Genomic DNA, 10755 nt, shown 5'->3' with positions numbered 1-10755 from the left:
ATCGACATTAGCGTCCCAACATCGATCGACAGACGCCCATAGTTTGGAAAAAGAGCCTACGACCATGATAGAATAAGGAGATTCCACTGGGAACATAAGGATGAGTATGAAATCTACAGAAATAATCATGGACATGCACGCCGTATAGATGGACACTTCATCTATGTATCTAAGAATGATATCAGAAATCTTCTGGAAAGAACCTCAATGGATGAGCACAACTACATATGTCTTCCAGAATATGCAAGGTCATTCACACGGACCAAGAAATATATAATACAAATATATATATCTCAAGAAATATAAAATTAAATTCTCAGTCAAAAATATATTCATTTCCCTCTCAAGTTTTTTTAATTCATTTACAAAAATACGTATTTATACTTTATTCATAATCCATGTTTATTTTGATGGACCTTTTAATCTAATGGATTTTATTGATAAATGTGGATCATTTATTTATAGAAATATAAATCAGACATAAGATTATATTTTATTTTTGACTTTTTTATCTCCTCTGTTCCTTCTTTTTTCTTTTTTTTTTCTCTTTCTTTTTATTTTTGACTTTTTTAAATACCGAATTTGCATATCCTCTCAAGAATGTAGCGTCTTGCAAAAAATCTGTCATCTGAACATAAATAAGAGATAAGATTTATGTATCTGAATGTTTACCAAATGTCATCAAGTGGAACCACATATGCCACGTATTTCCAACTAATATAACAAAAAATTGGAAACCATATCATATAGTGAATATTAACAAACAAAAACCTATTGATGTTAGAAATGGCAGCCAAACTCCACATCTCTTCTTCCTTTAGCCACAAGGCCAATGATTCGCCAACTTCATCATCTTCCTCATATTCATCGTTTCTTGCTCTGCCTCAATTCCTCTGTACACCGTTTTCATCAGGCTTTGCACAGTTCAAGCTTCACGCCAAATTAGGTACTTTATATCTCTTTCAAATCAGGATTTTCCTATCTAGTTTTTTTTATTAAGAGAAAGACTTTCTTTATCCCTGATTCTTCTTAAGGTGGAGGAGATGGAGAAGTGAAACCTAAAGAAAAGAAGAAGTTCATAACCAAAGAGGAAGAACCAGAACAGTTAGTTTTTACTTACCTGTCAAATCCACCTCTCAATTTCCTATCACAAAATGGCCAAATTGTGAAAACGTTATATCTAGAAACAAGAAAAGTGTAACTTAATTAAAAAAACTGGCGAATTGTTGACTCTTTTGTTCTTTATTATCTGACGAATCAATTTCCAAATAATATTTTATTTTCATAACCACACAACTAAAATCTAATTCCCAGGGTTAGTGGGAAAGAGTTTACTTGTGAGTTGTGACTCATACACATTCGTAGTTTTACCGACCTAAACGGTTTGTAGTGGATGCCAAAAAAAAAAAAAAAAAAAAAAAAAAAAAACGGTTTGTAGTGGTGCTGTCTAACCACTGCTAGTGTCCTTATCCGAATCGGAACTCCTTACCATGTTATGTGATTTACTCTTACTTGCCCATTATTCCTTTAATACGTAGGTATTGGCAAAGCACTGGCGAAAGAGAAGGGGAGAACCCGATGAAGACTCCTCTCCCTTACATAATCATTTTTGGTATGTCAACTCCATTCGTCATCTTAGCCATTGCTTTTGCCAATGGTTGGATCAAAGTTCCTATTCGCTGAGCATTTCATTTTTACTTCTTCTTCCCTTGTTTAGGCCTCTAAACATGAAATGAAACATAGGCATCTTCTTCGGTTGTAAAAGAAAGTAAAAGAAAACAAAGTATGCGTTTATATTGTATGGTTCTCTCATGCATCTTTCGTTTTTGCACTTTTTCTAGTTTATTTAATTTTTGAGTTCTTTATAATCAAAAACTTCGGATCATCTTTGGATGTTTTGTAAGAAAAAAAAAGTTTCGAAACTCTGGTTTGTAGGCTTTAAACTCGAACCTAAAAGTGGCAAAAAATAATCAAGGAAAAATTGACAAGCTTCAAGAAGATAAGGTTACCAGAACAATTTGGAAGAAAAAAGAAAGAAATGTTCAATGCAGTTGTAAGTGGGGGTGAAGCAAAAAATTCTCATTGGAGCTCACGAATTTTATCCCCAGCTGGGAACGAAATCATAATAAAATATGTGGGCACCAAGAACTCTATTTACTCGATGTTTTGTTTCAAATTAGAATCTTAACTAGCATCATATTAAAAGACCGTTGATCATACCCGACCTGGATGATATAACGATCTGTTGTTCAGACGCAGCTTGGAAGAAGGAGAACAACATGGCAGCCTTCGGTTGCATATTCACCAATAGACAGGGCCGTATACACTATCAAACGACTCAAGCAGAGAGGAACGTTCCTTCACCGCGGGTGGCGGAAGCTCTAGCACTACGGTGGGTACTCATAGCAGCCCTTTTACAGGGTTTCTCTAGAATCTGTTTCAACACAGATTGTCGATTGCTCTTAGCAGCACTCACCTCGAAAGCTCCTTCGGCTGATCTCCACGGGATCGTCCAAGACATCAATCATTTTGTAATGACCCAACCCCAACTCCAAAGGCCAAAGGTAATCTCCTTTAAAACACCACCATCTCCACTTCTATTCTCACAACTTCATAAAAGGAAAAAAAGAGGTTAGAGAGAGAGAGAGCTAAGGAGAAGAAATGTGAATTTTTGCAGAATTTGAGCTGCCTGAGATCGTCGCCGAAGCTACCTCACCCACGGAACGTGCCAGCCTCGCCACCACCGATAACCGCCCAAGGTAACGCCGGAAACCGCATGCTTTAACTTCAGTTTCGGTTCCGTTTAGTAAATCGCCCATAACTTCCTAACCTTTGATAATTTCGTGCCTGCAAGACCACCATCGTGTTCGTCTCGTCGAGACGAAGCCATAGACACCAACCGCGCCGCGATCGGAGCCCGGACGAGCCCTCACGCGCCTCCAGAAGACCGCCCTTCGCACGCGCGTGAAACGCACGCGCGTGAAACGCATGCGCCTCCGGCAAAACCGTCGCCTCGCCAGAGCCGCCGTAGCCGGCCGCCATCAGTCCGCCGCCGGGAAGCCGCCGCCGCGTCGCCGGTGACTTTTCTGGTAAGCCACCGCCGTCGTTGCCGGTGACCGTCACCGGTGACACGCCGGCGACTCGCCAACTCGGCCGAGTCGACCCGGTGAGTCAACTCGGTGACTCAGTCAAACCGGTGGTTTGACTGGTTTAATCGGTTTAAATTGATTTAGGTTCGGTTAGGGTAAACCGGTCGGTTAAAATCAAATGAAATTCTTTTAGGTTTAACCGTTTATTTTAATTAATTAATTAATTTCGGTTAGGTAAACCGGATGGTCCAATTGAAATTGATTTCGGTTAAGGAAAACCAATTGGTTAGGTCAAATTGATTTCTGGTCAAGGGTTGTTGACCTTTGACCAGCGAGTTGACTTTTCCATAAACTTTGACCAGACCCGTTTTAAACCGTTCGAAAGGTGTTCTGACTCGAAATTTCGATCTGATTTCAGATTTGGAGTCCATTTGAGCAGCTGGAGTTCATAATTACCTCTTCTTATTGTTTCTAAGGTGGGGGCTACTCCGTTAAATCCCGAACAAGTTTAGTACTACCGTTATGGAAAGTTTAGTTTCGAAACATTATCCGTCTCTGTGAATCGAGTCTGTGTAAGAGTCTTGGTTATTCGTTATTGATATTGATTGTTAAACCGGAAATAGGATAATAGAGGATTCAACGGTTGATTGAAATGATTGATGTTAAAAACTGTATATATGTATATGTGTTAGTCCATATATATATATATATATATATATATATATATATATATGTATATGTGTTAGTCCATATATATATATATATATATATATATATATATATATATGTATATGTGTTAGTCCATGTGTTGAGATTGTGGGGTGCAGAGGTATTTACACTAGGCCGCGGGATTTTCGGAGTACAGAGAAGTTTGTACTAGGCCGTGTGATTGAGGGGGCACATGACGTCTGTGCTAGCTACGCCTTGTTTGAGAGATCACGGGGTACGGAGATATCTGTACTAGGCCATGTGTTTAGCGGGGTACAGAGAGGACTACTGTACTTACGACGCTGTAGAGTTATATATATATATATATATTTATATCCTTATGAGGAAATGCGGTATGCTATTATCGCATTGGTTGTAGCATGTCTAGTCCACTAAACATATGTGATTATTCTGTGTGGTGTAATAGACACCGTGTTTGCTTCATGCTAGAGTTAGGCCTACATAGTTGTAGTGCTATGAACTGAGTCAGTGGTTTGCGGTTTAGCATCCCATACCTCACTAGGCGATTCCCCTGTCGCTCTTCCCTCCTTCTTTCCCTTTTCAGGTGAGACCGACGAGCAGGAGTGATTATCAGACTGGTGCTATTGGGCTTTTCGGCTTTTACTACTATCGAGCTTTGGATTTCTATCACTTTTATCGTTTTATCGCTTTTGGACCTTTGGGCTTCATCTATCGTTTATGTTATTTCATATTTCGGACTCTCGGTTTATGTCGTACTTTATGTTTTGAGATGTTATTTTATAACATGGAATTCAAGTGTGGGCGTTGACTTTCAAATATTTATATATGGATATTTCGGATATTTTTATTTATCGAATTATTTTTATTATTTCGAAAGTGACGGATGTCACATTTTGGTATCAGAGCGGGGTTCTGTCCCGGCTCCGACCCGGGATGGGGATTTTGGAGACCTTGTTTTATTCGGTTTTAAACGGTTTTAGACGATTTCAAAATATTTTCGGAGATTTGGGATTCTTGAAAATAAAAATAAATAGCACCTTTCCATTCGGTATCACTCCTTCTTAAATGTTGGTATCTAGAGTTCAGCAGAAGTTAACTTTCTCGCTTTCCTTTCAGATGCTGCCCATGAAGAGAGTTGTTCGTACTCAGACCGCCAGAGTTGCTAGAGAGGCTGAGAATGAGCATACCCAGCCCGCAGTTCTGCAGCAGGCGATTCCGCCTATTGATCATGATGCTTTGATACAGATGGTTCAGGATGCGGCTAGGCAGTCTGCACAGGAGGCAGTCCAGCAAGCTGCCCAGAAGGCTGCTCGAGTAGCTGCTCAGGAGGTTGCAAAACAGATGGCTGCAGTTCAGCAGGGTCAGCAGATTCCGCATGGTCCTCAGGTTCAGGTGCAGCAGGGTCCTCAGGTTCAGGTGCAGCAGGGTCCACCAGCTCAGGTTCATCATGATCACCAGGTTCCACAACAGCAGGCTCCAGCTCAGCAGTATCCTCAGGTTCTCGTTCAGCCGGTTCCCGGAGTTGTTCAGGTCCCACCGCCGCCGCCGCCGCCTGCTTTTCCAGTTCAGGTGCCCGAGGTTGATGAGACATTTATCAGGGTGTTGGGACAGATGAAGTATGTGAGTTTGGAGCATTTCACTGGAACGACGGAACCTACAGTTGCTCACGATTGGAAGCACAGTTTGGATAACTGTTTGAAGACCATCTCATTCCCACCAAGACTCAAGCTTAACATCACTGAGCTGTATTTTCGTGGAGATGCATCAATCTGGTGGGATGGAATGAGATTGATGCACCATGGCGAGCTGACATATGATGATTTTCTTTACGCGTTCAACAAGAAGTATTTTCCGAGGGAAGCTTTGCATGAGAAGAAGAATGATTTCGAGCATTTGAGGCAGGGTGCAAAGTTTGTCAAGGAGTATGAGCGGGAGTTTAACCAGCTCCGCAGATTTGTGGGTAACAACATAGATGAAGAGGATCTGATCAGGAGGTTCTTAGATGGGATGCGAGTAGAGCTTCGTGGTAGGTGCAGTGTGGTTACCTACACCAGTTTGGAGGATCTGGTAGAGAAGGCGGCTGTGCAGGAGAAATGTATGGGCGAGGAGCAGAAGTACTCCAAGGCAGCTCAACCGAAGACCGGAGGGACTTTAGGGTCACATAAGAGGACTTGGGAGCAGGATGGGGCACCCCGTTGTGGGCGTTGTCGTCGCCAGCATTTTGGAGAGTGTCTCCAGTGCTTTAACTGTGGTCTGGTTGGGCATATCTCGAAGAATTGTAGGAAGCCGCCACGTACTCAGGTTGCAGCGGCAGCAGCGGCAGTAGTACCAGCAGTGGCAGTGAGGAACTGTTACGGCTGCAACCAGCCGGGTCACATCTACAGAGATTGTCCGAGGAGGGGCAATGCAGCGCTCCCACCCCCACCGAAGCGTCCAGCCATCGCTCCACGTGTGTTTGCGGTTAGAGATCCTCAGGGAGCTGAGCCGATAGCGGGTATGTGTCTTTTCCATACTTGTTTGTGTTTGAGTAATTAGTTTGTAGTTATCATGTGTAGTTAGTAAAAATCTCGTGTAGGATCGGTTTAGGTGGGAGGAAAGTCAGCTCACACCTTATTCGACACGGGAGCCTCTCATAGTTTTCTCTCATAGTTTTGTGAGTCCACGCTTAGGCCAGTCTTGGCCTTTTCGGGGTGTCTTTGAACCGAAGGCTAAGAAGATTCAGACTGCCGGCACAGAGAAGTTGGGAGCAGTTGGCATTCATCGCAATGTACCAGTTATTCTTGGAGGATTTGAGTTGCTCGGAGATTTGACGGAGCTGGAGATGAGCTTCTACGATGTTATACTTGGAATGGATTGTCCGAAAGCAAGGGTTAATATCCCTAGAGCAAAAGGGAAGACCATTTACGAAGGCTTTCAGGCAAACCGGGAAATTCCTATTGTCTACATGTTGCGTGCAGAGGAATTATTGGAGGGTGGAGCAGGGATTTTTGGCGACCATTTCGATGGTTAAGGAGGACGGTCAGCAGGAGCTGCATGATATTCCAGCAGTCGCCAAGTACGAGGACGTTTTTGAGGCTTTAAAAGGACCACCACCAGCTAGAACGGACGTTCTTACGATAGAAGTGGAGCCAGGAGCAGCACCAGTTTCACGAGCCCCTTACCGCCTTGCACCAGCCGAGATGGAGGAGTTGAAGAAGAAGTTGTAGGAGTTATCGGATAAGGGATTTATCAGGCCGAGTACTTCACCGTGGGGAGCACCAGTATTGTTTGTGAAGAAGAAGGATGAGAATTTCAGACTTTGTATCGACTATAGAGGTCTGAACAAAGTGACCATCAATAATAAGTATCCGCTTCCGCGTATCGACGAGTTGTTGGACCAGTTGCATGGAGCTTCATGGTTCTCTAAGATTGACTTGGCATCGGGATATCACCAGATTGCGATAGCTGAGGGAGACGTGCGGAAGACGGCCTTCCGTACACGCTATGGACATACGAGTTTGTGGTGATTCCATTTGGGTTAACGAACGCACCGGCAGCATTCATGAAGCTTATGAATGATGTGTTTCGGGAGCACTTGGATAAGTGTGTGATCGTTTTCATCGAGAACATCTTGGTTTATTCTCGGAGTAGAGAAGAGCATGCTGAGCATTTGCGGATTGTGCTGGGTAAGCTTCGGGAACACAAGTTGTTTGCCAAGCTGAGTAAGTGTAGCTTTTGGCAGAGGAAGATTGGATTTTTGGGCCACGTGGTTTCAGAAGCAGGAGTTGTCGTAGATCAGGAGAAGATTACCGCCATTTCAGAATGGCCGACGCCAAAGAGTGCTACGGAGATCCGCAGTTTTCTCAGTTTAGCAGGGTACTACAGGAAGTTCGTCAAGGACTTTGCCTGCATTGCAAAGCCGATGACGAAGCTGACGGGCAAAGATGTCAAATTTGATTGGTCAGACGATTGCTCGAGGAGTTTCGCTGAGTTGAAGCGACAGCTGACACAAACGCCCGTTTTGGTACTTCCGAGGCCAGGGATACCATATGAGGTCTACACTGATGTGTCAGGAACCGGATTGGGATGGGTATTGATGCAGGAGGGTAAGGTCATTGCATATGTATAACGTCAGTTGAGGCCTCACGAGGTCAACTATCCTACGCATGATTTGGAGGTAGCAGCAGTTGTATTTGCATTGAAGATCTTGAGGTCATATTTGTATGGAGAGAAGGTGAAGATTTTCACGGACCACCAGAGGCTGAAGTACATATTTACGCAGACGGACTTGAATTTGAGGCAGCGTAGATGGATGGAGTTGTTAGCAGACTACGACTTGGAGATTACTTTTCATCTGGGCAAAGCCAATCATGTGGCGGATGCCTTGAGTAGGCGCACAAGCGATGTATCGGGAACCAGAGAGGTTCATGAGCTTACGGAGACACTTGCTAGCCTCAGATTATGTGCAGTTGCTGTAGAGGGAGAGACAGTTGGCGTTGAGGCTGTGGAGCAGGCAGATTTACCATGGAGGATACGCAGAGCTCAGGATAGTGATGGGGCTTTGTGTAAGCAGATTGGGATGGAGAGTGTTGGTTATCATACAGCCTCCAGTGGGATGTACATGTATCGAAACCGGGTTTTGTGCCAGACGATGAGCCGTTAAGGAAGGAGATCTTACGGCAAGCACACCACTCGAATTTTTCTATCCACCCGGGGAATACGAAGATGTACAGGGTTCTGAAGCGATATTACCATTGGCCTGGTATGAAGAGGGATGTTGCTTCATTTATATTGCAGTGTCAGACGTGTCATATGGTCAAGGCCGAGCATCAGGTGCCTAGCGGGTTATTGCAGAACCTACCATTGCCAGAGTGGAAATGGGACATGGTAATTATGGATTTTGTGACGGGTTTACCGACCACCTCAGGAGGAAAGAATGCCATATGGGTAATCGTGGATAGACTTACCAAGTCAGCCCATTTCCTAGCGATTAAGAAGACGGACAGAGCTGATCAGTTAGCACAGACTTACATCAACAAGATTGTGAGATTGCATGGAGTTCCTGTCAGCATTGTATCAGATCGAGATACAAAGTTTACGTCCGAGTTTTGGAGAGCCTTCCAGAAGGCGCTTGGGACGAAAGTTCATATGAGTACGGCTTATCACCCGCAGACAGACGGTCAATCAGAGAGGACTATCCAGACTTTAGAGGATATGCTCAGGGCTTGCGTCTTAGATTGGGAAGGTAGTTGGGTGAAGTATCTACCTCTAGCCGAGTTTGCCTACCACAACAGGTATCCTTCGAGTATTGGGATGGCACCATATGAGACTCTATATGGTAGGCCTTGTCGCACACCACTTTGTTGGACAAAAGTGGGGGAGCGACGTGAGATAGAACCAGCCATGGTTCAAGAGACGAAAGAGCAGGTTGAGATGCTCAAGGTTCGGCTTAAGGAAGCCCATGACCGTCAGAAGAGTTATGCAAATAAGCGGCATAAGGATTTGGAGTTCCAGGTTGGCGACCTTGTATACCTGAAAATGAGGACATTTCAGGGAGGATCTAAGACTCGGAAGCTGAAGAAGCTTAAACCGAGATATATGGGACCATATCCCATTTTGGAGCGAATTGGAACAGTTGCTTACCGATTGGATTTATCAGAAGAGTTATCAGACTTCCATGACGTGTTTCATGTTTCGGTTTTGAGGAAAGTCGTGAGAGAACCGGAGCTCATTTTGCAACAGCCGCCCAATGACCTTGATAGGAATTTGTGTGCGCCGTGTCAGCCAGTAGAGATATTGGATCGCCAAGTGAGAGAAGATGATGGTATGATGACTATGTTGGTCAAAGTTCGTTGGGAGAGAGATGGTAATCAGGAGGAGACTTGGGAGTCCGAGCACCAGATGAGGATTGATTATCCGGAGCTTTTCCGGGATGATATTGGGCAGTCAGTTGGTGACGTGAATTCGGGGTCGAATTCCTTGTTAGTGGGGGAGAGTTGTAATGACCCAACCCCAACTCCAAAGGCCAAAGGTAATCTCCTTTAAAACCCCACCATCTCCACTTCTATTCTGACAACTTCATAAAAGAAAAAAAAGAGGTTAAAGAGAGAGAGCTAAGGAGAAGAGGTGTGAATTTTTGCCGAATTTGAGCTGCCTGAGATCGTCGCCGGAGCTACCTCACCCACAGAACGTGCCAGCCTCGCCACCACCGATAACCGCCCAAGGTAACGCCGGAAACCGCATGCTTTAAGTTTGGTTTCGGTTCCGTTTAGTAAATCGCCCATAACTTTCTAACCGTTCAAAATTTCGTGCCTGCAAGACCACCATCGTGTTCCGCTCGTCGAGACAAAGCCATAGACACCAACCACGCCGCGATTGGAGCCCGGACGAGCCCTCACGCGCCTCTAGAAGACCACCCTTCGCGCGCGCGTGAAACGCACGCCCCGCCGTCGCCTCGCCGGAGCCGCCGTAGCCGGCCGCCTTCAGTGCGCCGCCGGGAAGCCGCCGTAGCACCTCCGCCGTCGCCAGTGACTTTTCTGGTAAGCCACCGCCGTCGCCGTCGCCGCCGGTGACTGACACCGGTGACTCGCCGGCGACTCGCCAACTCGGCCGAGTCGACCCGGTGAGTCAACTCGGTAACTCGGTCAAACCGGTGGTTTGACTGGTTTAATCCGTTTAAATTGATTTCGGTTCGGTTAGGGTAAACCGGTCGGTTAAAATCAATTGAAATTCGGTTAGGTTTAACTGTTTATTTTAATTAATTAATTAATTAATTAATTAATTTCGGTTAGGTAAACCGGGTGGTCCTATTGAAATTGATTTCGGTTAAGGAAAACCGATTGGTTAGGTCAAATTGATTTCTGGTCAAGGGTTGACAGGGTTGACCTTTGACCAACGAGATGACTTTCCATAAACCTTGACCAGACCCGTTTTAAACCGTTCAAAAGGCGTTCTGACTCGAAATTTCGATCTAATTTCTGATTTGGAGTCCATTTGA

At 44.6% G+C, this 10755-nt stretch overlaps 1 protein-coding gene across 8 annotated transcripts; it reads left to right on the top strand.

Annotated features, from left to right (window-relative positions):
• The first annotated feature begins 697 nt into the window (after positions 1 to 697).
• Positions 698 to 4470, top strand: LOC106306651. 8 transcript variants are annotated; one of them, XM_013743334.1, is made up of 6 exons: positions 705 to 946; positions 1035 to 1104; positions 1539 to 1612; positions 2254 to 2564; positions 2678 to 2759; positions 4363 to 4470. In XM_013743334.1, the coding sequence occupies exons 1-6, from the start codon at positions 778 to 780 to the stop codon at positions 4383 to 4385; spliced, it is 729 nt and encodes a 242-aa protein (XP_013598788.1). In that variant the 5' UTR covers positions 705 to 777; the 3' UTR covers positions 4386 to 4470. The 8 variants fall into 8 exon arrangements, with proteins under 8 accessions (XP_013598790.1, XP_013598788.1, XP_013598789.1 ...); XM_013743335.1 differs by lacking the exon at positions 4363 to 4470 and adding an exon at positions 3508 to 3539; XM_013743333.1 differs by lacking the exon at positions 4363 to 4470 and adding an exon at positions 2855 to 2907 and having other exon boundaries at positions 2260 to 2564.
• The last annotated feature ends 6285 nt before the right edge of the window (positions 4471 to 10755 follow it).

Source organism: Brassica oleracea, chromosome C7, assembly GCF_000695525.1.
Source record: "Brassica oleracea var. oleracea cultivar TO1000 chromosome C7, BOL, whole genome shotgun sequence".
In the NCBI taxonomy this organism is placed as follows: Eukaryota; Viridiplantae; Streptophyta; class Magnoliopsida; order Brassicales; family Brassicaceae; genus Brassica; species Brassica oleracea.
Note: the sequence above shows the minus strand (reverse complement) of the source record. Positions and strands in the feature narration are given on the sequence as shown.

Coding starts and splice junctions, on each gene's coding strand:
- LOC106306651 (XM_013743332.1), top strand. CDS start 778: ATGTTAGAAATGGCAGCCAAACTCCACATCTCTTCTTCCTTTAGCCAC. Junction 2,565..2,677: donor CCCAACTCCAAAGGCCAAAG/GTAATCTCCTTT, acceptor GAATTTTTGCAG/AATTTGAGCTGCCTGAGATC. Junction 2,760..2,854: donor ACCACCGATAACCGCCCAAG/GTAACGCCGGAA, acceptor CGTGCCTGCAAG/ACCACCATCGTGTTCGTCTC.